Raw genomic sequence first — 27,693 nt, forward strand, 5'->3', positions numbered from 1 at the left:
GAGGCGGCGCGACGCTCCCGGAGCCCCGCAGACAGAGACCGGTGCCGCGGGTCGCGGCCGCACCCCGCCCTGACAGCCGCCCGCCTCCGCGGCCGCTGGGGGCGGCCTCTCCCCTCCCCCTCCGCTCCCGCCTCCCGCCGCCCCCTCCTCCCGGGCCGCGGCCGGGGATATCCCCGGCCCCTCCCCGGCGGCCCGACGGCGGCCCAATGGAGACGGAGATGCTGTGCGGGCTGCGGGCGGGCTGGGGGCGCCGCCGAGCCGCGGACGCCGGCCCGGGGCCGCGCGCACTCGGTGGGGAGCCGGAGGCAGAGGCGGGCGGCGGCGGCGGCGCCGGGGCCGGGACTCTGGCAGGCGGCGGCTGGGATGAGGCGGGGGGGCGGCTGTGGGGGCAGATAGCGTCCCGCGGGGAGGCGGCCGAGTGGGACTCGGAGCGGCGGCGGGGGCCGCCCGGCAGCGCCATGGCGGCTCAGTGCGACCCGCTGAGCGGGTACCTGCAGCAGCCGCTCTCCGACCCGGGCTCCAACAGCGAGCGCAGCACCGACTCTCCTGTGCCCGGCTCCGAGGAGGACTCGGCCGGCCCGCCGCGGCCCCTGCACAGCCCCGAGTGGGGCGAGGAGCGATTCCGGGTGGACAGGAAGAAACTGGAGGCCATGCTCCAAGGTGAGGGCGGGGAGCGGCGCCGGCGGTGCCCGGGGGGGCGCGGGGCGGCGGCAGCCCCGGCCGGGACGGAAGGAGGAGAGGGGGCCGTGTCCGGGCCCGCCCGGCCCTTCTGGTCCCCGCTCCCGGCGCTCCTCCTGTCAGTGTCCCGGGGCGGCAGCGCGGCGTTCCCGTCCGGGGTTGTGCGGAGACGGCTGCGGCTCGTGGTCTCATATGGAACTGAGTCCCCGGGACCGCCCCTGTCCCGGCCGCGCCGTGCTGCGGCTGCCCCGGGGACGCCTCGAGGCGCTCAGGTGCCGCGCCGGCCCTGGCGTTGCGAGCGGAGCCGCTCCCGAGAACCGCACCGGGGCGAGCGTGCGGCGGGGCCGCCGCTACGAAGGGCTCGGGCTCTCGAGAAGCGCTTCCGAGCGAACGTCGACCCTGGAAGCGTGCTCTGAGCTCGCCGCTTTCTAGGAACAGCTCCGAAGGCCGCGGCGTAGCGTAGTGGAACGGCGGCATCCCCCCGGCCGGGTGCTGTCCGGGAGGAGCCGCGCGCCCGGCCCTGCCGCTCCGCCCGGAGCCCGGCGGGACGAGAGCCGAGGGAACGGAGCCCGGAGCGCCGTCTGCGGGTCTTTCGTAACTAGAGAGCAAAGCGGTTCCGATGAGTCGCGAGGGGGCGGCGGGGCTTTGCAGCTGACAGCTGGCTGTGTGCGCCTTGGGCTTTTTTCCCCCGGGACTCCGTGCTTTGTCCCATTGTGCCTAGAATTATCTGACTGTCTCAGTGGGATCTGCGTGGATGGCTTTGGACAAATAGTATCACGAGCCTGGCTCTGTTTCTAAAAGGCAGATGGATGGTTTTAAAGCCACTGGGGTTGGCACTCACTGAGCAGTTGATACTGGGTGTTCCTGCTGCTGACCCCAGAGCCCTGAGGATGAGGTGAGTTCAGGGCTTGTGCTGCCCTGAGGCAGCAGGATGTGTGGGGAGCAACCCAGGAGGATCAGGGTGCTTTGGAGAAGTGTGCTCTTAGCTTTGAGACTGATGTTTTGTAAACTGTGTTATGCTCGCACCTTAATCCGTGTAAGTAAATTTTCCAAATAAAACCCTAATCGATACGTTGCAATTGTTCATGAGGTGCGTGCCATTGAGAGCTGCAGCCAGCAGGTAGGTAGCTGGCTCTCCTGTTCCAGCACCTGCCTGTCCCTCAGGTGAGAGCCGGCACAGAAACGTGGGTGAATTGGCTGCTGCAGAGCTGTGGTCTGACTCAGTGACTGCAATGATTGGAATTTTTTAAAATGAGATTCTGTCTCCTGGGGGTGGGTTAATCTTTAATCGGTTAATTCTTTTGTACCAGTAGAAAAATCTCTTTATGTCATGTGGTAAAGAGTAAGGAATTCTGAGGAACAACTATCATAAGTAGAAACAACTGTGGCTGAAGATGTACTCATCGGAGTGACTTAGAACTAAAATCCATGGGTATGGAAAAGAAAGCATTGGTAACTTTTCCCTGCTTCTTCATAGGCACCAAATGCTGTGAAAAGATTGACAGCTGCCTTAACCTTCTCCTGTGCTAATGAAATAAATTTGCATTGTCTCATCCCACACAGTCTCTCTTTCTGCTGCCTGAGGTAGTGAGTGTGTGAGAGTAAACAAAGCTCCTGAGAAAGATCTAAGTTTAATCTATTCTGTCATCCAGAAGTAGCCAGTGTCAAAGGAGTTGGACTCTAGGATGCTTATGGGTCCCTTTCAACTTGGGAATCTTCTGTGAAGTGTGGGGCTGCTTGTTTGCTCCTGTTTTCAGTTTCTTCTTATCCTTGTAAGAGTTCAGTAAGAGGTCTGATAGGTAGTGCAGGCAGAATGCTGGGTGTTTCTGTGTTGCTTTATGTCCCTTCCAGTAGGTACGTACATACATGCTTCAGGTAGTGGTTTGGGGAGGTTTTTGACTCCGTTATTCTTTTTTATTCTTTTTTGTGAAGAGCAGTGCATGTAGAACTCAGTATCAGGTGATTTTTGTTTGTTGTGAAAGCCTGAACTTTCTGGCTTGTTGGCTCTACAAGGAGCATACTATTCGGGAAATGTAGCAGAGGCAAGCGGAAAACAACCATTTGTTAAATGTCAGCACTCTTGTACAAGTTCTAATCTTGTGTCTTGACTTTCCTACAAGGTAGGTCTAACTTGACCTATTTCGTAGGAGGGTACATCAGGATACATTACTTGAGCAAGGTTACCAGGGTGTCACACATAGCATCGTGAAGCCAGAGCCGTAGATGGTACCCGGAAGTTTCAAGTCAGTTATGTTGCAGATTGCAAAACAAAGTTGATTTTGGTAGATGGGTGTGGCCATCTTTTGTAAGTGTAAACTTTCCCTCACCCCGAGAGGAAAGAAATGATGGAAAAGTGCTATCTTCAGAAATTCACTACAGCTTCTCTTACAGTGAGTTTCTGATTTTGAAAACATGACTCAAGGTCACATTTCCTATTGTTTTTAATCCCTGTGTTCTTCACTGGGGAAGTTCTTAAAACATGCAAAAATGACATTGTAGAAGGGAAGCATTTTTGTCATCTTCCCTTGGAGAAGTGATCATCAGATTCTGACTTCCAAGATTTACCCAACTTTTAAAATCTGGGCTGGGTAAATATAGCTTCTTGCTTATATTAGATGGATTAGGTCTCTTTTAGATTTTAGTCTAGCTAAGTCTTATGGCTTGTTGAAGTGTTCTCAGTAGCTTTTTTAGGTTACCTGAATGCAAGAATGCAATACCTTGAGTTCAGTTGTCATTAAAGCCAAATTATAAACAGCATCTAGTTAAGAAACCTATCAGGAAATGTTGACATGTTCTCTTTCTTGCTCTGGGAACCTTTTCTATTTTTTTAATAGTCAACATCTGCTTTTGCTAATGAAGAAATGTAAGAAGCAATTGGTAGTAGAAAAAAGTTGAACAAGCTAAGTGTTAGTATTAACTATTAGGCCTGGTGCTTCTGCTGCATGTTCTGTGTTCTAGGACAGTATTACTAAATCCTCTTTTCTGCCATGATTATTTCCCATCTTTTCTGCCACTGCTATGTTGTGCAGAATTTCTCAAGAGGCAGAGACTTCAGTGAGATTTAGCTGGCACTGCAAATGTGTTTTATAGTTCACTTATCTTGGGTGCCTTGGTGTCACCTGCAGAATCCATAGAGGGAGGAAGTGGTGTGGTAAGATACACAAGGTTACTCTGTTCCAAGAAGCTGTTGATGTGGCCTGTTGGCTACCAGTCACTTCTGAAGCAGAAACCAATTCTGAACTGAGATGGCAGAAAGCATTGACAGATGTGGGAGTGTTGCTTGTTCTTTTTTTCCTCAGATCTTTTTGTGTTTTTGGTGTTTTGAAGGTGGATTCTTAATAGCCTCAAGAGAAATATTTAAATAAAAAGTAGAGGGAGACTCTCAAATAGTTTTCCTTTTACTAGTATCTGCAAACATGAAAACTGGTGAACATTTTTGAACATCAGTTTTTTTTTTCCACATCAAACTGTCTTATATTACTGTTTTATTACTTAAAGATGAGTGGAATAATGTTCCATTAATCTGAATGGTTACTGTGGCATATATGTTGTCTTACGGTGCATCTCTTCATCAGTTTGTTGGTTGAGAGCTTTTTTTTCCAAGAAACAAACTTAAATAAAGCAGATCAGCTGTTGCTTTATTTTTTCAGCAGCAACGGACCATCGGATGGTATTTCATATTATTCCTCTTAATCATAGCTGCTGTGTACTGGGGAACACTCAGATGATTTAATGCTGTGGAATAATTCACTTTGATTATTTAAGTGCCTGTTACCATAGCAGCTGAGTATGATTATAAAAGTGAAAGCTATTAAACTTGAAAAAGCTGTCTGAGAAGGTACATCCTAACAAGAAATGCAGCAACCATTGAAAGACTCAAAAGTTACCCATGCATCCATAACAAAGAGAAAAAGAAAGACACTCCAATACCTTTCTACTGCATTGCAACTTAACTGTGAAGTATTGTGCCAGTTTTATTTAAAATAATCCTTTCTTCTATGTCGTTCTTTAACGGATGTAAGGGAGTTTTGGTGGGATGTATGTAGAGCGCATGCTTAAGTACTTGGATTTTATAATGCACTCTTGTACAGCAGTACTTCAGCCAAGAAAAGGAAAAAAGCAACACCACAAAACCACATTTCTTGTTTTAAGAGAAGCTTAACTGCAGCAGTGATGCAGATGCCACATGACATATCTTTCCTTACAGAAAGAAGAATGCAATAACAGAAAAGACAAAAACCTAAAACTGTGACAGTCTGTGCCTGTCAGAATTTGCTTTTTAAAACACATCTTTCAGTTTGGGGATGCCTTTAGGTAACCTTAGTTTTGCTATCTGGAACTGGAGGTAATTTGTTGTTTTCCTCAGTTACTGAAGCACCTTTCTGCTTCTGGGAGTGTGCTCTAGAGGGGGTTGCTATCAAGTGGGAATCTCATCCTGGGCTCATGTGGTACTGGCTGATGAGTTCTTTCATTTTTTAACTAAAGGAAGTCAACATCTGTAGGAATCGTGTCCATCTTCATGTACATAAGGTAGATTCATTTTTCTCTGGTGGATTTGGTGTTCCTTGCCAGTGGTTTGGAGTTGGAAGAACACTCAACTGTTGTTTTTGACCCAAACAAGTCCTGCTGCTCTTTGATACATTTTCTGTTCATTTAGGCTAGGTGAACGTTGCCTATTTCCTGTAAGTCTATTGAAAATCAATTGTGAATTCCTTTGCCCAAAGCTCACCCTTGAGGCCCTTGCCTGGTGCTAAGGCTGCACTTACGCAATGACCTACCTCTGGTGCCTGGGTGATAACTGATTTATTTTGTGTTTGCTGATCTCTCAGATGGAACTTGCTGCCTTTAAGCAAGTATGTTTTTTCTACTTTACCTATAACTGTCAAGGCTAGTTGGTATCAGATACAGAGAATGATAAATTAATGTCTGACTGGCCAGGCTTGTGTGGTGGGGGGAAGAAAACCACTTGAGCATATGGAGGGAACTGGAGATGTTCCAGGAGAGGTGGAGACATTGCTGCAAACAATAGTTTCATTAGAAGCTGGATTCTGAAGATTTGAGCAAGCTAGTATCTTTAATAGGCTGTCTTTAATCTTTATTTTAATAGGGTTATCCTGACTAGTTTCTGTGTGGGGACAGTGACTTGCGTATTAAATATGCTGACACTGATGTTTGAATGGCTGGACAGGGATGAATCCTTCACTTCTGGATTTTCATGTGTGATAGTGGCAGAAATCTAAACAATAACACTAAATGTACAGTATTGATTTGAATAATTAGCATACTTTGCTTGCAGTTGAATTTACAGGTGCATAATGCTGTTGATTTGTATTCTTGGTTAAAGGGTCCCTGTTGGAGCTATAAGAAGTGTGAAATACGTTTTTTCTTTGAGATTCTCACTGAAATAACTCCTCAAACTCTTATTTTCCTAGCCTGTAATCTCTTTATTTTCCTAGAGAAAGAAAATGTTTTTTTGTACTTAAGAATGAGATTTTAGTTCGTGGTTGTTTTTTTTGTTTTTTTTTTGTTTTTTTTGGTTTTTTTTTTTTGTACCTTGCAATGTAGTAGCATAGCCTGGACAGAGAACATAGTTGTGGGGTAATGGGAGCCTTTTTAATAGCATTTACATTTGGTGTTTAACTTCCATGTAGCAGGAGAAAAACAGTTCAGTTTCTTGGTCACGCTTTCAGATCCCCAAAGTGCTGAGTAGTCTATTTCTAAAAAAAATAAATATATGAAATGAATTTGTGTGACTTGTAGTTTAAAAATGTTCTTACATTCCATTGTTAACAATTGTAATAATACCACTTTCTCAAGTTTCAGTGTTTTTAAGTAGTACAACGGACTATCATGGTTTGGCACGAGCTGCTGAATTAAGTATTGCTGGCTTGCACATTCCTGTTGGTTATATTGTAATCTTTACCTCCATTGGAAAATATGTCCTATTTTGAGTACTCATTGCAGGCTTTTGGCTTAATGCCTGTCAAACAATTAAACGTGTTAGCTTTTATTTAATTTCAGAACGCTATGTTGAAAAACTAGCAGTGTTTTTAAATTAATTGTTTTTAGACCACTATCCGGTACTGTGAAGGCTCAGTGGTTTTCTTGTGCTTCAAACATAAGAACTTGCTATGTGTGAGTTGGCCCTTGGAGAGCTCATGAATTGCATATAATTCTTCTAGATCAAGGAGAGAGAAATTGATTGAAGCGTTTCTTGAAGATTCTACCTGTTAATCAGTGGTTGTTTTCCTAATGAATTTGAGCAACCAGAGGGTTTTATTCAGTATCTTAATGACTGTGCTTTCAGTTCAGATCAGGGTGACTACCTTGCGTGGGGTAATGTAACTCTTCATGTCTCAGTGACTTTAACAGCTGATTTATGTTGAGACTTCTGTAATGATATCCTCTTTACTGGAATAGGAACATTATTTTTTTTTTTAAGTTTCCTGTTCAAGTCGTGTTGATATTTTGAGGAAATGTTTTCTCAAAAGACCGAGGTAAGATAAGTGCGTATTTGAACTCTAAGGCTGAGGAGATGTGTTTGTAGTATCAGCCACAGATAGGATCTGTCTTGTAACAGACGTGAGCAGAGCAAAATCTGCAAAGTGAAGGCGTTGGTTGGTGAGTGCTAGCAGCCCTCTGCCAGTTCACTCCGGTGCTGCTGGATTAACTGCAGTCCGTAGAAAAGAACCATGCCCTTTCTGCTGTTATTTCTAATAGGAATCAGGAATTGGGGCGCTCATCAAGTTTCCTCTGTAATAATACATGACACTATAGTTTTTGGGTGGGAAAAACCCAACTTGTGTGGGAAAATTTGTGGAGTGGCAGCTAGGGGGCTTAAAATGAATATAAAATATAAACGCTAGATCCCCTGAATGGATAAATCCCTTGTCCAGTTGTGCAACACTTAATTTTGTGCTGAAAACTTGACTTCATGTGGGTGCACACAATGTATGTATCCATAGTGGTTGGTCCCAGCCATTGTCATGGTGCATAGCTCTGGTGCAGTGGAAAGCAGGGCACACAGCATGGAAGGGCACCCACCAGCACTGTGCCTGCAGAATGGCTGTGGGGGAAGTTCCTGTTCCTCTTCTGGGAAGTGTGTGCTCTGTCTGGACCTGGGCTCCCAGCAGGTGACTTGGATCACTTGGATCAGCGAAGGGTTATAAAGAGATAGAGGGACTGCAGCCTCTGATATGAGAGGTGGGCCTGAGGTGCCTGGGACTGCTCGGCTTTAAAATGTAGAAGGCACAAGGGAGATCTTGTTCATTGTGCATAGCGGGCGTGTAAAGAAAACAGACTTCCTCAGATCAGTGACTACTGATAGGGTACAAGGCTAAGTTACTTTCTGTGCCTTTTTCTTTTCTTTGAAAATGAACTTTCATTTACTTTTACATTTTAGAGGTAGTTGAAAACTTGAGTGAATTGCCCAGAAAGGCTGTGGTGTTTCCATCCTTGAAGCTGTTGTTAACCTGACTGGGCATAACCCAAAGTAAATAGTTGTAGCTGATGCTTTTTTATGGAAGATAATTGGAAATGTATTTAATCCCTGCACTTCATTTTTGAGTTCATGAATTTGGTTGACTTGTTTCACACTACAAAAACAGGAAAAATGGATTTGTATCAATAATATCTGTAGCACTTGGATTTTTGTGGGTATGAATGCATGGGGCAGTGTCAATGGACGGGGTGGTGTGTGGAGGTCATGTTTCGTTGGTTCATTGTGGATGAAGGATGTAGATAGGGAATTAAGGCAATTGAAATGCTGTGCAATAGTCCAGAGGGTTTTTTTTTAATAGTATATAATTGAGCAAATGTCTTTGCACAAAAAGTCAGAGTTGTAAGGCTTGTGATCAAAAGAAAGTAAGTCTACCTGATTTTTTTCCCCAAAGAGTTATTGCGTGTTGACATACAATTCAACCTGATAAAATGGGATCTATTCTAGAAAACATCCATAGAAATCTTCACTTGTCAATTTTGTAGTGTTCAGTTATGAACTGAGATTAGTTATACTGATTTCTAGGTGCTCAATCAGTTACAAGTATTACTAAAAAAAAACCCTTTGGAGCACAAACTGTAGTCAAGGATTGATGGTGTGCCTGAATATTGTAATGGATTTGCCTTCCTCAGGAGTGCGAGAAGCATCTCCTAGGAAAAATATGGTCTGCACCTGTCAAAGTCCTGGTACCATTTGGATGTTTATTTTAAGATTTTTTATTCCCAATTATTATTGCTTTATAATGTTATTTTAATGGAACTTCAAATAGTGATGGTACAGGCACAAGTTATGTAGGCTGCTTTTGCTCTTTTAAGCTGTCTATCTCCTGAACAAGTAGAAAATTGCTAATACTCTTTAATTTGTATTCTTGCTCACTTTTTTTTATTTTTCTTTTTCCCCCCTCTTAGCATGGCTACTGCTGTTCTTTAGATACCATTGTATGATTTAAGAACTGACCCCCTCTCAAATGGCCAGTGGCCAGCAGCAGCTGCTTTAGAGTTTGGCATCTTGGTCAGCAGTTCCATAAGTACTGCGAAGTAAAGCTACTACTTGAATTACTTTCTTCAAAGTTGCTCAGTCTGCTATCACCTAGAAATGGGTTAAAATCAGATCTTTGTTGTAGAGGCTAAGCAGCATAGGAGCATCCTGCGGTCACTGAAGGTGGCTGTGTGCCAGGACACAAGCAGTCTGATCGGCTGGAGATCTTCCTGAGCACGTGCTTGGTGGTGTGTGTAGTCCAGCTGTAAGCCGTTGCTGCATCTCTAGAGAGGTACAAATGCAACCTGCTGGACTGAGAGCAGTATGAGCATTGATCTGCCTTGAGAGCTCTATTCAGTTGCTGCCCACATTTGTTTGGGCCTTGTGCCTTTTCTAGGAGAGGGGGGCTGGTCAGAATGGTGCCAGCCCCAAGCTCCTGCTCCATGCAATTCCGGCACTCACCTGATGTGCAGGGGCTGCTGTAAGCCTTGTGAGAAATGCTGCTTCTGCAGAAAACCTGATAAACTCATGGAGAATCGTGGGTGTTTTTTTTTTTTTTTTTCTTCCAAATATTACTTTCAGAAAACAGCAACTCCCATTCTTCTTCTGGCTTTTTGCCTGTTAGGAACTTGTGTAGACGCAAGTGAAGCCTGAGCTTTCCATTTTCCATTTGCTAAACTCATGTCTGGGCCAGGCCCGGCAGGCTTTGCAGAGTCTCCATTCAATTTTCCACTGAAGTGAGGTGATATGAGTAAGGTCTGTAGGAACAGTTTTCGAGGAAAAAATAAGCAGTTATCCTTCTGCTTATAGTCTTTCTATAAGGCTTGCAGTATATATGTATTCAGGAATTTCTTTTTAACACTGTAGCTTTTACAAGTATGTTTTTCCCTGATGCTACAAAAGACTCTTTAGTTTTGTTCAGTTTTGTCTGCTCCCTCCCACTTTTTATTTAGCAAGATATGGTGTTGTCATTGACTTAGGCCTTCCAGTTCTTCTCTGATGTTTTCCAGCTTTTGAAGTTAAGTTCTATTTTGAAGGATGTAATGCCACAGGATGCTTTGCTGTAGATACTGGAATGCTATACAGCATCTGGAAGCAAAAACCATAAATGAAAAGGTGTGCTAAGGGAGGAAAAAATAAACGTTCTCATTCAAGATCTTTCAAGTGAATAAGTAGGTAATGTAAAAATGGGTATTAGCATTATCCTGATATTATGGGTATCAGTATTAGCATTTTGCAGTGATTAGGTGTGAATAACTATTCACACCCCTTACTGGCAATGAGGCAGCTCCTTGCAGGGGAAAAAAAATCCTAATAGACTCTCTTACTATTTGTGGAGGAGGTCAGATCATGGGCTTTGTCTGGTAAGCTTCATTCCTGGAAAGGAATTATGCTGTACTTTCCTGTGAGAAAAATTTGCAACATTTTAATAATAAAATTCAGTTAAACAGTTTATAGTACAGCACGTCTGGAAATGAGCAGCAAAGACCAAGTACATCTGGCCTGAAAGAGACAATGTTAATAGATAATTGGAGTTAGAAATTGGTGATGCTAATGATTTATTAGAGTTCGAAAGAAGAAAAAAAGTGGTGGTTTTTACAGTAAAGCAACTTCATCTCTACCATTTCAGCCCTTCCAAACAGCATTATGGATACGTACTTGACTTGTTTTTAAGTCTAATAAGCACACGCTCATGCAAACCCTCTGTTCTACCATCCAGCTGTCTTGTTAGTATCTTGCTGTATAAAGTTTCATCTATAGAATTTCTATTGATGTTCTGAAGTTTCATGGTGGGGTTACCAGCTATTCCAAAGTTTAAATATATTATCACCACTTTATTAAAATTGTATTATTAAAATTGAAGTATTATTCTACGTACAAGTGATGGCACTTTGTCCATTATAAGCAAGGTCTGCTTTTAGGAATCTGCACTGCCATTCTGGAGTAGTGGTTTAAGCTGACCTTTAATTCTGCCTTTTCCCTATTGCCAATGACTTGGTCTGAATGGAGGGCTTTGATTTTATCTATTTGTATTGGCTCTGTGCTGTTCAGAGCACGTCTGTGATAAATTTATGGCAGCTGAATATACGAGGCTGGTAACTTAAGACTAAGCATCTTGAGAAATGTAGAAAATGAAATCCTTAATTCCAAAATAAATATTAGGTCAATTAAGTGGTGCATTGAAGCATTTTTATGTTACAGAAAGCTTTAGCAGATTGCTTCTTTTGAAGGTATTCCCTGTGACCTTTACAGTAAGACAATTGAATTGCCTGAGGGAATACAAACCATGATTCTGTGAGCTGTTTGCTGGATAATTAAATCAAAAGCTGTGTTGTGAGGTGGTTCCTGTGTGGAATGCTCTCCTGTACTGCAAACACCACGATGAGTGCAAGCTTAGTCACTTAATCACAGAATCACAGAATCACCCGGGTTGGAAGGGACCTCAAGGATCATGTAGTTCCAACCCCCCTGCCTAGCAGGGCACTTAATGATACAATCCAGGGTGTTCTGACCTGAACTGATGCATCCCCTGCTCTGGGGCCTGGCCAAAAGATTGGGTCTCACTTCTTCTGGGAGTGCAGTGCATCTGTGGGTAAGAAGTGCCATGAAATGGTGCCATATTATATTACATCAATTGCCCCTTGGTTATATGCAGTTAGAGTGGTTAAAATAGTGCTGTATCAAAAGATCTGGTCATGGAGTACAATATTTATACGTTCTTTAAATGGTAGAAAGGAGTCTCAGTACTTTTGTTAGTAGAACGAATAGAAGTGCTGTTTTTCCCTTAGTAAACCTGTGGGGTGTGTGTCAAGCAGCAGATAAGAATGTCTGGTTTTGATCTATTCCATGTGCAGAAACAGTGAATAAATGTGATCAAATCTTAGTACTTTAAAAGCAGTTCCTTTCTGATATATGAACATATCCTGCAGAATTCTTTTCTCTCGGTGTGGAAGACATTACCATCACTGGAGTCCAGAATCCATGGATTCCCCTATGTGTGAGATTGTTTTAATGCACTAAACAATTGAACATGTAGGGATGTTTTCTGGGTTGCTTAGTAACAGTCAGGTTCTTTATTTTAAATGGCCTTCAGTGACATTTTTAGATTTTTTTTTTTTTTTCCCCCAGAGATTTGGCAGAAATAAAAGTCATTCTGATGCTTGAAACATGAGGAATTGTTTAAGCCATGAGAAAGTGGGATTGGATTGTTGTAGTTGTGTTTGTGTTTATTTACAGGACTTGGTATTGTGTATAGCTTTGGGAGTGTTGAATCCAAGAGAATCCTACTGAGCGTTTGATATGGTTGTAAGTGGTTTATCACCTGAAAGATGGAGCTTGGATTACAGAATGTTTAAAGCTGAATTAAACTTTAAAATCAATATTATGTTCAGTATGAAGCTGGGTGTGGTGGTGGTGGTGGTGTTCTGAGTTGAGAATATTATTCCAACTAAAACTTAGAATATGCAAGCTACTTCTTTGCGTATGGAGTACCAATTGCATGCAGACAAGGACCCTGTAACCTGGTCACTCCATTACTGCTGCAATGCTGGCACTGGGGTAATCTCCTGCTCTACTGAAGGAGCCAGTAGGAGTTAGAGACCAGCTTCAGTGTGTGCTGCCGGGTTGGCGCTGTCAGCTTCTGCTTGGGATGCTTTTGGTGTGTCTCTTCTGCATATATTATCTAAGCTTTGTTTTACCAATTGCTGCCACAAATTGAAAAATGGTTAAAAATAATCAGGAAGGCTTGCTTAATTTTAAGGTAGGCAGTTCCTGTCTGGTAACAAAGTAAGTGGTAAACTTCTGGATGGAGCTTCTTACTATGGAACGCTCAGTTCTTAGTATGTAGTGTTATCTTGTAACTTATCTTGTCTTACATTCTTTTAATAATTGACAGAATGAGTTCTTAATGATGCCCAATTTTATATCATGCAGGAGATTTCAGCTTCAGCAGAAATCGTAATAGCAATTCCTAATTAAAATAAAAAAGTCCTTCACTGTGGTCTCTTGTAATTCCCAAATGCTGTAGTCTGCTTTTACTTCTATCTCTTCTCTTCTTCAGAAATGCAGAGGCACTTTACCTCAATAATAGATCTTAAGATGAACTTTACTAAATTGACAGGGATAGTAGTACCACTTTTTTGGGGAGATGGAAGAGTTGTACAGAGTTGTTTAAGAGGACAATATCTTTTTAGGCAAATTGTTCTGTAACTTCAGTTAATTTTTGTATTTTTCAATTAAAGACTCTAGTATTTTTCTGATATAAATGTGATTTTACTTCTCCAGCTGGACCACAGGTCCCGACCCTGTTAGCAGCTTATTTTGCTTCAACACAGCATGTTCCTTACTTTGTGGAAGGAGCTATTCACTTGGTGCAAAGTAAAGCTCGGCAGCTGACTGATTATTCACAGGACTACATGAGGGACTGTGCTTTAGCTTGCACCTGCTGCTGTTTCTTCAGTATTGCTTTCTTTTCTTTTATGGAGAAACTTTTCTCATTGGGCCTGAAGTAGATAGGTGCTGGCACTGGAGGTTGTGAATGTTTCATAACAGATACAAATCTACTTCTGAAACAAAATGTTTCTTCTGAAGCACCTTAAGTTTGATTACATGTCAGCAAGTTAAAGAGAAGATTTATCTCAGTCTCTGCAAATTGGCTTTGCCAAGACTGTGGCTTCATAGTAGCCAATCTGTCTCATGATTTCAGGGTAGGAACTTAAGCAGCTGACAAGTATTTTATGATTAGAGCCAGTTGAATTGAAACGGAAAACCTACATCCAACAAAAATCAAAATAATAAAAAAGCAAACAGGAAATGTTGCTTTTTTTTTTTTTTTTTTTGGCAGTCTTAAGGGCTTGTGAATTCTAGAATGCAGTAGACTATGCAAACTTTACCTCTAATCTTTCTTGATTTTATTTTTGTTATTCATGATTGTGATTTGCAGATATCTGAATCTCCTGAGCCCTCTTGTCTTTCAGTCTGATCATTGCAGTGTTATTCTGCGTCGAGACAGTTTTGGAAACTTTGCTGTGTCAATAGAAAACAAGTAATTGATAAACTTCCTTAGCTGTCCTGTCCTTACAGAACAATCTACTGCTCTCCATACAGCTTAATTATTTGTAATTGTATGCAGTGCCTCATTTTTTTTTTTTTAATTTTTTTTTTGAACACGCAGGAAAAACATGCCATAACAGCACAGCTACAATAGTTGAAGTCACACTGCTATTGAAAAAAAAAAAAAAAAAGAGGTAGAAGGAGAAGTGTAACTACCAATAAATTAATCAAATGATGAAATGGCTCTTCATGCATTGGAAAACTCAGCTCAGTCAGGTCTATCTGAAGAACTGATGATAGGAGAAATGACTTTGCTTGTCTAATGGGGCTCGGAAGCACAAAGAACAGGAGTGCCTCTGGTGCACTGAATGCATGCTATTGCATGCAAGTGATTGTAAAACTCGTGTAATACCTGGTGTGCTAAAGAGTAACAAGTACTGATAAGCACTGTCTTTTGAATGCAGCCAAATTTAGTGTGTGCATTTTTATATATTATATATATTTTGTAATTAGAATGTAACTTAATTTATAGACTATCCATCCATATTAGGAGGTAGTGTGAATTCTAGTTCTCCATTTCTGTATGTGGGTGTGACATATTGGCAACTCTAAAATGAATATAAAATTGCTTGAATTCTCTTTTAACTGAGAAACTAGAGAAATTGCTGTGGATTAATTTCAACTATGGGAAGACCCAGTTAAATGAAGTTAATATTGGAAGACATGGCTTGTGTGTGTGAGCAGGGCCATGTTTGCTGTTTTTCCAGAGTTGTCATTAGATGGTTGTACCTGCTAAGCAGGTGTGCCTGTTTTAGAGGGACTTCTCTGAACTTGAACGCTTGTTTTCTCTTGTGTCTGCTGCATCTGCACAGTGACAGCAGAGCTGGACACCTGCTCTGCTTTGCCTTGCACTCATCCTTCTGCAATGCCTGATCAAAGATAACAAATAAAGGCTCCTTTAAGGCTTCAGGTGCTACTTGTTATGCCAGTACCTCGTGTAGAAGTGGAAGCTTTCCGTATAATGCACTTGCAAGAAAATTGTACTCATAACTTACAGTTCTATTAATCTTTTTTTCTCCTCAAATGTAGTCTTCCGCAGCCTTGAGTTACTGTTTACTTGGCTTAAAAACGCCTGAAACATGAACTTTACAAAACATTCAACAGAGGAAATGGAACAGCAAGACCTAGCATTCTTTGTTCAATCTTCCCTTTCTGCTTAGTTGTAAGGCTAATTCATTTTAACTGTAAGAGCACACTTTTTCTGGTAGTTGGTTTGCACTGCTGTAAAGCTGCGGCTCATGTTGTGATTATTAAATTTTGATTATTAATAAAAATTATTGTAATGAATAAGGAATGTTAGGAATCTTTTGTGGACAGTTTATATTTTGCTGCAGAACTTTATGTATCCTTGCTTTGGATAGCTGAGCAAAGGCTGTAATCGCTTGTTTAGCTTTTCTGTGCCTTAGTAGAAGGTATTCTCTGAGAAGGCTCCACATCCTATCTCTCTACTGCTGGGGGAGTAGGGGGTGGAATGTAAGGCTGGCAACTCCAGTGTAGATGAGTATTCTAAAATTTCACTTCTTCAGCTGATGGCCCCTTTGTGCCTTCTAGCTGTTGTTTCTGGATGATTTAGTGGGATTATTTAGCATCATTCTAGGCTTTGCTGAATTCTTACAAACCTGTGAGAATACTGATATGGCTTTCTCTGGTCTGAGTCAGTCTGGATAGGGAAGGTGAAAGGGGGGAGAAGGGCTCAATATGTTGAAAAGAACATCATTATTATTAAGGAAGGCTGTCAATTTTATTTTTTAATTGTAAAATACAAAAGCATTAGAAGGAAGTTTTTTGGTTTTTTTTTTTTTGTGAGGGCTTTTTAAAACCCAGAAGTAATAGAGGGCTTTAAGATTCTGGATGCTTCTGTGATTGTGATACTTAGCTTTATGCATTGCAGTTTGGTGTTGAAAGATCGTATGCATTGAGTAGTCATCAGAGCGATTGATGGAAATTGTAAGCATTTTCATGGGGTTCTGATGTTACTGTTCTTTCTTATTTATCACTTTCTTGTCTTTTCTTAATGCAGGGTTTGGTGAATGCAAGTGTGTATCGGTTTCTCATCAATATTCATAGAATCATCATAGAATGGCTTGGGTTGGAAGGGACCTCAAGGATTGTCAAGCTCCAACCCCTGCCGCAGTCAAGGCCACCAACCTCCATATCTAATGCTAGACCAGGCTGCCCAGGGCCCCATCCAGCATGGCCTTGAACACTTCCAGGGACGGGGCATCCGCAGCCTCTCTGGGCAGCCTGTGCCAGCACCTCACCACTCTTGTTGTAAAGAAGTATTTTTTTATTAGATCTAATCAGCAAGGCATTGTTGCATTTTTTAACTTATTTTTGGTCAACTGCTAACTACTATTTAGTGAAGCAAAATAGCAGCAAATGCAGAATATTGTCCAGTCAACATTTTTTTTGTTGAGGTATGAAAGAGGTGTACTTGGCTCATGAGTGACAAAGAGTCCGTTGCATTCTTATTCCTCAACAGATCTGAGTACTCTAGTTCTTTATTTCAGTTTTCTGCTTTTATTTCAGTTGAATGTAAAATGCTGATGTCTTTTGCTTTGGGGTGAAGGAACTACTGACAGCTGTTGTTAACAGTTACTACTTCATTGATGAGAAACTGATCTCTTTCACAGAAGCTTAATCCAGTGTTGAGTTTGAGCTACTTTGCTCTCTGCTTTTTCAAGCTTTGCAATTCAACTACTTTTGTCCATTTAAATCAAGTGTTTTGGGGTTCAAAATAGGATTCATATAATATTGTTTTCTAATTTATCAACCACAGATGTAATCATTAAAAATCATATTTTATTTGTATAATTAATGACTAGCATGAATACACTCTTTGTTTTACACCGTAGCAATTGAACGTGGTTAGGCACTTTTCAGGGGCAAACATGACTCCCTAAGAGAACAGTACTTTGTCTTATTACAGGTCCTTCTGATTGCTACTTGGAATTATTTCCAAGAGCAGTCTCTTCTGATGTTCAGCTGCAGTTGTTGGCTGTGCTGTTTTTATCAATACTTTTGGCTGATATGTTGTCTTTTGTCAGGCTTATGTTGTTTAAGTTGGTGTTTTGGGCTACTTTATTTCTTGGCCTATTTTAGAGTAACTTTATCAATACTTATGCACCTGTTAAAAGCATGATTACTTGCAGTTAAGTCTGTGTTGTCTGTGTCACCGCCATCTAATCTTTACAAGTTCTTGGAGAACAGTTAATTGTTTACCCCACAGCTGTGAAGTTATTTCAGTTAATTATGACTCCTCCAAGGGGTGCAAATTGGCAGGTAACAGAGGGCAAATGACAAGGTTTTAAAACTAGTCTTGATTTTTTTTTTTTTCTTTTTGTTGTTGGTTCACTGACATTCTTTCCAAATGAGTGCATTTTCCATGTCAGAAAGTGAGTGCTTTTGGCAAATGCTTTATGCAGGCATGAAACAGATGGAGAATATTTATAAAAACTGGTGTCTTTTGCAAGCGGTACATCATGTGAAGAGATGTGGCCTGAAGTGTTACACGATGTTTTGTACATATTGCTTTGTGCAGATAGCTGGTAATATCATTCTGTGTTTTGTGTTAACAAACTAGACTTTTGTTTTTGTCACTGTGTCACTTCATCTGCTCCAGTTTGAAAGAGCTGTAAACTTTACCAGTTATTCCTCAAAGTTTTGCAAGCTGAGGCTTTTATTTTTGGAGAAATAGGCTGGTACATCAGCAGGGTGAAGAAGCTTTTACCACTATACTTGAGACTCACTGAGGTGTTTTTTTAAGCTGTGAATAGGTGTACAAAAAAGAACTTGATAGAGACTTCAGAGCTACTGTTAACACTGGTCAGTGCCATGTTAGCGTATGCTAAATGGCTTTGTAGGTAGCAAGTTCAATGCTTATCATTTTGTGATTAACTGATATGTGTACCTTGCAGTGATCAGCAGAAACTTCAGAAAGTCAATTCTAAATATTATGTCATGCTCAAGGTCACTTATAGGCGTACTTTATGATATATGAAAACTTTTTCTTACAGATCAGATTCTGATTAACTTTGCTTTCTTGTATGTGTGTTACTTGACCACTGTGTAAGCACCAAGAGGAGTGCGTACTTAATATAAAACAGAAGAAAAAAAATATGTGCATGAAGCTTTACTGATAGGATCTGAGTGTAATAATGCGGCGTACAAATGGGAGAAATTATTCCTGAAAACAACATTACGTTGTCAGCTGCACTAACATCTTGCTGCTTAATAGTGTTTGTGTTTGCAGAAATATGGTATTTCTTCAGCTAAAGCTCCCACACAGGAACTGGAGGCAGAAGAAGGCCAAATATTAGTTCCACGCTCTTTATCGTTTGTTTTTCTAGATTTTGGCAGAAATCGAACATTCTTCGTTTTAATTCTTCACTTAACCACAAATGACATTTTATAGCCTTTAAGTTTGTAAGTTTATTTTTAGTTTACTGTGCACAAAATCAAGTTTCTGGTATTATTTCTTCTTAGAATTGATAGTTCTTGAGTCGTAAGAATGTAGATGAAGAACTTTAAATTTCAGAATTGCTCAAGGTAACCAGATAAGTGAGTTATGTAATTCAGAATGGGTTGTCTAACCACAGTGCTTTCTTGTTTACCCGGGGTCATTAATTTAACTTCAGCGTTTCCTGCTCCGTATCACAGGTTCGTGTAAACAGTTTTGTAGAATTTCTCTGGCTTCTACTTGTTTCCTGTAAACAACAGTGTCAGAAGTAGCTTTTTGTATTCATAAAATAGATATTAGCTAGTGGAGGGCTGAATACACCATCTCCTCCATGGTTTGCACAGATTGGCATGTAGTAATGGGCTTGTTGCCTGTTGTGTAGGCAATGTCATGTTGGAACTACTCTCTCCTGACTGTTTCTTCAGCATCTTGCTCAGTTGAATCTACTTGGAATTGAAGATTCACCAGTTCAGAGACTGGTTTTCAAATCCTGTAACTTAAATTCAAAGGTGATGTTTACTTATAGCCCAGCTGACTATTGCTATTCTGCTGTATTCCCTTTGACTACTCAAACCTGTACATGTGGAATGAGAGATTTAAGATTGTTTCCTGAAAACTGAGAAGCACAGATGTAGACTGCTGTGTTCTGCAAGTGTGGCAGTTGCGCAGGGGAGGCCAGGACCTGCAGTCCTCAGGATTGGGTCAGCTGCCCCGTGCCACATCCTAACGTGTGTATGGAGGGGAAATTCAGGAAAAGTCTTGTGGTTAATGATCTAACATTGCAAGAACATAGCTGCTGTGAGGGCTGGGCAAGCAGGGAAAATTTTGTGTTTATGTACATCTCCTGTGCAGCCACTGTACGTGATTTGGAAATTGAGAAAAACAACAGAAGACTGAAAATAGACAGGAATGAGTTTATGCATTTCAAAGCGTGGCCCAAAAATGGGTGAGGTTTGGCTGAGCCATAGAGTCAGTGGTAATTATTGCTACAGTGCTCACATTATTGTTCTAGTATTGCAAGCATTGTGTCATTGACTCAAGTTTTTGTTGTTTTGATCAGTCTGAATGTGACAGGAGTCACCATGTAAAAATGCAGGGTGAATGGAGCAGGTTAAGCCTCTTAAAAATGGAAAATGTCTATTTACTACCATACATGCATTGTCTGTGGTGTCTGCTTTAGCACGTCTGTATTCAATGTTCAAACAGAGACTTGGAGTTTTCATGAAATAAGACTCAGTAGTAAATCTCATACCAAGCTCACAGAAAAATAAAATGACCAAAGCTGTTTTCTTTGTGTGTGTCAACTGGTCATCAAGCTGTTGTTGATGACATTTTCTTTGATTTGAAAACAGCTCTAAGAAACCTGTCTTGCTCTGCTTCTCTTGCCTTCAGTTAGTGTTTTGTGCAGAAGACAGTTGCTTTGGCTGGAACAGACTGACTGAAGTCTGTATAGGAGGCCTTTATTTTTACTACCTCTTGTGCATTGCATCCCTTCAAGGAGATACCCTGAAATTGTGACAGTGAGTGCAGTGTGAGATAAGTAATGCCTCATCAGAACACAGGTTTGCTAGCTGTCCTTTGCATTGGAATGTAAAGAGTGTTCTACTTGTTCTGGCTCTTATAGATGACTAAGTTGGTCACTGTAGCACATAAAGTGAGCCCAGTTTCATAATACTTGAACAACCCTGGGAGTTACTTGGTCCCAAGGCAGGCTGAAATGATTGTGGATGTTACAGCACCAAGGACACAAAAATGTTAAACTAAGCAGCTCCTGATGAAATGGCAATGGCACATCTTGCTCTACTTCTTTTTATCATCACTTGAAATTCTGCTCCTGTTTTATATTCTTACTATCAGTTTTGTAGGTTTCTGAAGCAGCATTTAGGACAATTGAACCAGTCCACAGCTGGTTAGGATTTTTCCCCCAAGTGGATAAGATTTATAGATTTATCTGCCTGTCTTTGTTTGCCATGTGGACAGATCGATATACTGCAACTTTTCAGTAGTTATTGATGTAAAATTAACTATAAAAATAGTTACTGGAAAGGTAGAAGTACCGTTAACCTGACATTCATAAGCATTTGCTTCTACTCTGCAAACGTCTTCTGGGAAATCTGCTTTGAAAACACACTGGTAAGAGAAAGTCAGTTTGCCAGTGTAAGGGCAGAATTTGTTCTAGAGCTGCATCTTGTTGTCCCTAAGAAGACTTTATTTGCCTGTTGGTTTAGAGCAATTTTCTTCCTGGATATATGTCCATGTTATGTCTTGGTCCAGTGCTGTTTACATGAGTAGCATTATTTCAGTGAACAAGCACATAGGTTTTCTGAAACAGAACAATTCAATTTGGGAGGTAAAATGAATATAATTCTTTTACTTGATTTTGGTTCAATTTTGAGAAATCAGAGTGCTTTTGCTTGTCCTCCTGCTGAATAGTTGACCACACTAAAATACAAGTTGGTGTATTGGGCTTAGTAGCTAATGCAATTCACATCTTCCACCACAGAACTATTTGAGTCTGTGTGGATGCTAAGCTCCCTGCTGACTTTGACCACTGAGCTTTGAACTTACGTAAACTGCCTCTAGAAATGGTAGTTGTACAATGTGGTGTTCTTTCTTTGCTCTGAGTTTGTGTATTTTTGTGTATTTCTATACAAATACATAAAAGATAACTTTTCTGCAGCTGTATATAGTGCTTGTGCTTTTTAATATGGGAACTGGTCATAGGGGAAAAAAAATCATGTAGTTGTCAAAAAAAATGTGGACAACAAAACAGCTGTGAAAATAAAACTTTTTCACCTTTACCAGAAGATCTAGACCTTTGTTGTACTTTGATCATCTTACCTAAACAATTACTTCATTTCCTTAGCTTCTTAAAAGAAGGACCTTGATGCTGTGAGTCAACTTCAGTTTGTGGGCTTAAAGTATGTTGCAGGTTTTTCTGCTGATGCATAATTTGGACTCCTTGCCTGTGTAATATATGAGAAAATGAGTGACAAATCGGTGCAAGCTTTATGATGCTCCATTGCTCCAGGCTTGAGGTATGAGAAATGAAAAGTGGTATTTTTCAACAGAAAAAGAAAGAAACTCTTTGTTTCATTCTCCAAGTATTCCAGTTAATTCCACAACGCTGGAGAGTGTGGCTGGTTGGTTTTGAGAAAGGGAGAAGATCTGTTCTTTTTGTCCTTGTCTCTATGTATTTTCAAAATCTTTCAGCCTAATGGTTCCAGATAGGCATGGTGTCTCATTACTGATGGGAAAGGCTTGTTTCTTGTAGCTCACTATGTAACCTGCATTGCAACAGTCTTAAGCTGGTTTCCTGTATAAAGCTTTGTCTTTGACTTAATCTTGGCTTCCATCCTGTAGCTCCACATCTGTGAGTGACTCATAACGAGCAGAGCCATCAGAAAAATATTGTGTACATTTTTATCCAAATCTGTAGGGTTTTTGTTTCTAATTTTTTTACAGCCTCACTGCATTCTTTTCTCGTATGTAATGAATCATACAGTATCTGTGTGCATACCTGACAAGAAAAGTGGTTGTGCATAGAGAGAAAATGGAACACTAAACAAATAGAAAGAGTATCCCTAGTCATCAATCTGTTGAGAGCAGAGCTTTTGTATTTGGCAGTTATCCTCTGTCAGCCCCTGGGGCACTTCTGAAATGATATATATATATATTTTTCCCCTCCTGTAAACAGCAAGTTCTGTTAAGTGGAGACTGTGGCTTGGGGGCAGATTCAGTTCTGTCAGTCACTGGCAGCAGGAGAAGTTTTGCCTCCTGAGGCTTTCAAGAAATTGTCTCCACAGCACCCAGGGATTCAGGAAAGCAGACCTGCCATGGAGCCTTATAGAAAAATGCCAAGCTTTACACCTTCTGCTTCTCTTGTTCTTGCAGGAATGCTTTGACTCACCAGTGTGTCCCACTTCTAGGTGTGTGACAATGTGAAGTTTGCTCTGTCAGCTCTTCTGCTCCTCTGCAAAGCAGTGGCTAGGTTTCAGACAAGATGAAAAATGTTGAAGCCTGAAAGACAATTCCTTTGTTTTCCATCTTTCCTTTCACTATCTACTTAGGTGAAAAAACAGCTTCCAAATTCAGCATTGGGTACTTGTGTGCTCGCTCATAGACTGACAATGGAGTCAAGGATGATTCAGGGAAGTCAGCTGAGGCAGGCGATGTGGAAGTTGGGCTGGAATGGTTTAACCGAACTGCATTGTTTTCATCTCTTCCCTTGTGTCAGGAGTAGGCTTATTGTAATGGAAAAATGAGTTGCCTGGGTGTACAGGAACTGCTGAGTCACGGCCTGAACCTCTGATCACCTGAGGCGAGCCATGAGTCAGCCACGGGAGCAGAGGTGCAGGCAATTCACCTGTGCTGCTGGGAGGGGTGGAGCCTGGCTGCACCTTTCCTATACCTATTTAAGAGCTGGCTACCAGTGGGGAAGGATCTCTTCTGGAGATCCACTCTGCTGGAGTTTTGTAAGTGAGCCCAGGATACGGGTAAGCTTTCTCCCTGTTCTCTTTTTGTTATCATTATCTGCTTTGCCTAACTCTATTGTTTATTTCGTAATTATAACATCTTAATATTCGTTGATTATACACCTGGGTAAATAGCTTTTCATTTCTTTGATTAGAAGTATTTTATAGCAACTGTAGGTTCTATGGGATCTTAGATTTTCCAGCAGCTACTAGAGCAGCCCTTCTGCAGTTTATAGAGGATCATAGATTAAGGGAATTTGTATCATTATGGCAGTGCGTAATATGGAACAGTGTTTTTGTTGACTTGACATCTGGCTGTGGGCTGGTCCTGTCAACATTGTGCCTACAAAGCATCTGGACCAAGTTGATACCACATGAAATCTTACTATCCCAGACTATCTTTTTGACCACAGGTTCCCAAATTTCCTGACATGCTGAGTTGCAGAAAGGCCTTTTGGAGGAGAGGAGCCAATTAATTTACCCCTTGAGTAAAATGGCAAAAGCTAAACTACCTCATCTTTCCTTGCTGCATCTCAGTGAAGGTAACACTTCCTGGCAGTGGGGTTCCACTTATTTTCCTGGAGCGTAGCTTGGGTAAGGAGTGTAAGAAGACTGAGTTCATGGATTATTTGCTCTTGTTATATATCTGTTCAGTTAGGAAAACATTTTAGAAACATAAGGATCAGTTACAGTCTTTACTTTTTAGTCCTACATACCATATAATGTAAAATGTTTGTCTCAAAACTGGGGGTCAGAGGGTAATATTGGAGTGAGGGAGGGTCCACAGAGGGACTTAATATAGTGTTTTAATCAGGTTTCACTCATGCTAATAGACTAAGTGAACCTATCTGTCTTATTGCAAATTGTGGTATGTGATAAATGTTTTTTCTTTAAAAAGCATTTATCAGAGTTGCAGGTGTAATTTTTTTCTATTTTGAGAAATCAGAAATAAAGCTCTGCTACTACAGAGTTTAGGTTCTGAAAAGCTGTCTTTGTCCACTTTAATCAAAATAGAGGAAAAAAGTAATTTATAATAAACAAAAATGATAGTAATATGGGAATCTCTGTATGAAACATTATTAAAAAAAAAAAATAAACTGCTCTTCAAAAGAGACACCTTGACAAAGCAAATAAGACTTGAGTTTGCCTATGCTAAAGATGTTCCTTGATTTAATGGCCAGTACTTTAATATTGCTTTGTAAGTCCCAGTGGTAAGACCAGAAATAATTAAAACTGGATCATTTTTCAGTTTTGCTTGTGAGTACTTAGAGTAATGGGACAACTGCTCTTTTTCTTTCATTAAATATCTAGTTTGTGTTATGGCCACCAGTGCTTTAGCTGAGATGTTCTGTTTTTGAATTCATTCTTGCTTTGAACTCTCGTTTCCTTACCTACAGCCTGACAGCAAGCTATGCTTTCTGTGTATGGAGGACTTGAAAAGCAATCTTTATTAGCTTGAGATTTCTTAGGCTTTAAGGAAATTCTTAGGGTTTCTATTTTTATGTAGAATTCTGTTGAACTTGAATTAGCTAAGGAATTTCAGATGAGCCCTCAACTGTTCCCGGAAGCAGGCCAGATGACTTAATCTGTTATTGAAATTGGAGTAAATGAAAGATTCTTAATAGCTCTTTTACATCATTTAGATACAATGCAGCTGTCAGTCTCCTTGGTGTAGTATCTTAACTCTTACAAACACCATGTAGATAAAAGAATTACTCATGATAAATACCATAATTTGGCCATCAAATAATTCAGAATTTTTTTTAAGTATAGAATAGTAATGACTCTTTGGTTTTCAGCTTATGGTTTAACCTGCTGAGTATAAATAGAGGAAAGAGCCTTTGGTTTTCAATCTAGTTTTTGACAGTGAGAATAAGAAGGTAAGAATGGACTCTGAAAAAGCTGGCATGAACTAAAAAGCTGATCCAAGTTTGTGTGTTAAGAAGGGGAAGCTGAAAACTTGATCTTGGAACACGAGTTGGCATGTCTGCTATAGGTAGCAACTGGAGTCCTTGAATGCCTCTGAAGGATGATGTAGGAGGCTTTCAGCAATTATCCACCTGATATGTTGAAGCAGAGAGTAGAAGACAGTGCACAGTGCTTTGCACAGTGCTGTTCACTACTAGTCATTTCAGCATTTTTTCTCTCCCTTTGCCTATTCCTGATCTATGTTTTTAATTCTGATGTAGAAATTATAATTGAACTGCTGGGCACAGGTTTTTTTTATGTGAATTTCTGTGTGCAAGGGAAAAGAAGCAACGTAATAGAGGTCCAGGTTTCTTGGGTTTTAATACTGATGAATCCACACTGAGAGAGCTAATAGAGCAGTTTTAATCAGGTAATGCACTGCTGACAGCTACTGGGTTTTCCTGACTGATTTCTTAAGAGTAGCCAGCACGAAGTAAAGCACTCACTTGCTATCTTTTGAAGTCTGAAATGCTGGGTCATAGAGTCTTCTGTACTCCTTGTCTCATATGAAAGCACCCTGTGCTTGGGTAGGTGAGACAGACCCGTTTGATTTTGAAGGAGAGATCCCCAACAAGGAAAAGAGGTCCTGGGGCAACCCCAGTTTCACAGCTAGCTTTAAGTCTGATTTGACTACAGAAATGTACAGATAGCATACTTTCTCTATGCAGAGACTTGGCAGAAATCATTTCCTTAGAAACAAATTCGTTTTACAATATGAGGAAAAATCTGTTGGTAAAATTTGTAAATGTAAAATTTACGGTTATGTATTAAGTCAGAGGTTCTGGATGCAGTTCTAAAAAATCTTGGTGTCGGGGAGAGAAAATTGACCAGGCAGTAGCTTGTAGCATTAATTCTAGTTTTCTTGATGCTACTAGCTGTCAAATCCATTAAGTCCCTAAAGAAATCTGACATAAATTGCTGGAATATTAGTTCAAAACTGTTTTGGTCATTTGAGTGTATATAACATTCTTTCTTGGCAATGTATGCAATGGCAGTAAGCTTAATTTCTTTCAAGCTTTTTCCTTTTGGCATTTTTTGTTCCTTACTCATTGCAAGTAACAGATGGAGGGAACTTTGCATTTTGGTTGTGGGATGGTTTAACTTAATTGCCAAAAGTCTTATTATAGCATGAGGAAAAAGATTATTGAAAAATTGTTTTAATAACTGACTGTTTATGTAGTTCACATGATAGATAGTCCTCAATTTTATGTATGAAAGTAAATGGGGACTTGAGGGATGAATGAAAAATATCAACTTCTGTCTGTGTGCATTCAGGAAAGGCCTCAATTCAAGAAATCTCACGCAGCTAGCTAGTAGTCCAAATAGGGGCTGTAGGTGCTGAGCTTCTGCAGTGCTCAGAAAACGTATTTCAACAACAGTGTAAAAGCAGTTTATGTTCAGAGGCTACTCTTTTTTTTTTTTCTTTTTTTTCTTCGCATTAGTTATGTCTGTCAGAACTGGCTTTTTCACTAATAGCTTCATAGCTTGTATATTAAACTCCTTCCAAGAGAAGGAGATACAGTGGAACCTACCCAAAAACATCTAGCTCTTTAACAGACTGTTTTTTGTCCTTTACTGAGAATATTGAGATTGTTCCAGTTCTCCTTAGGCTGCTCAACTACAAAAAGAAACTTCCCATGTAAGATTTGTGTTTGTGTCATGGGTATCTTTTTGTTTTAATTGTTTTCAATTGTTTTTCCTCTTAATTTATGTATTAATCAAAGATGATACTCATGTTTTTACCTGCAGTCCTGGAATCCTTTCATCACATGATGTGTAGACATTGGATAATTATGTAATATTATAGATGGTGCGTACCTTCTCACTTGGCAAGTTTGTCAGCATGATATATGTTGTTTTTTTTTTTTTTTTTTTTTTTTTTGTTTTTTTTTGCCAGCTTTTTTTAGTTGTGACTGTGCCAATAACTTCTTGAGGACTTTGCGTTGTCTTCCATCCATTACCCTTCTTTCTGATACTTCTAGTTGACTTTGTAATGTACTCTGCCTGGTCTGTGGTGAGCATCCTCTAAGACTACAGGATGCCTTATCAGTGAACCTAAAAATAGAAGCACTTAGTTGGTTTGCTTTTTTTTCTGCTTACTGACTCTGGAATACTTAAAACTAATAGAAAATCCTAAAATACCAAAATGTGTAAGTTACAGAATACTTCATGATACCATAAAACGAGTGATTTTCTTCCCTTTATTGCTTGGGAAGTTGACTACACAGGAAAACTGGTAACTTTTTTTTCGACATTGTGGAAAGTTCTTCACATGAACACAAACTTAATTGTGTTGCAGAGAGAGTATCTGTAACTTGCAGCAAACTAATAAGTAGTCACAGAAAGCCTAAGCTATCTCACGTGAGATGAATATGTAGCTGAAATACTACTGAGAGGCCAATACAGTAATAGAGCTGAAGGTTGTTATGCAAATGGGTGGCTTATTTAAGCTTTCCTATGTTCTTTTACCAAACACTTTCATTTTGGCTCATCAGCTCTTATTCTAACTTCTTAGTTTGCTAGCT

At 40.6% G+C, this 27,693-nt stretch overlaps 1 protein-coding gene across 1 annotated transcript in view; it reads left to right on the plus strand.

Annotated features, from left to right (window-relative positions):
- Nucleotides 1–206: 206 nt before the first annotated feature.
- The window catches only part of BICC1 (BicC family RNA binding protein 1), a gene marked incomplete at both ends in the record, with an annotated part of 94,452 nt that continues 66,965 nt past the window's right edge, over nt 207–27,693 (plus strand). Inside the window, one exon of the mRNA XM_079536361.1 lies at nt 207–660. Coding sequence (XP_079392487.1) covers nt 207–660 — 454 coding nt within the window. The remainder of the gene's footprint in view (nt 661–27,693) is intronic.

Source organism: Tetrao urogallus, assembly GCF_951394365.1.
Source record: "Tetrao urogallus genome assembly, chromosome: 5".
NCBI classification, from domain to species: domain Eukaryota; kingdom Metazoa; phylum Chordata; class Aves; order Galliformes; family Phasianidae; genus Tetrao; species Tetrao urogallus.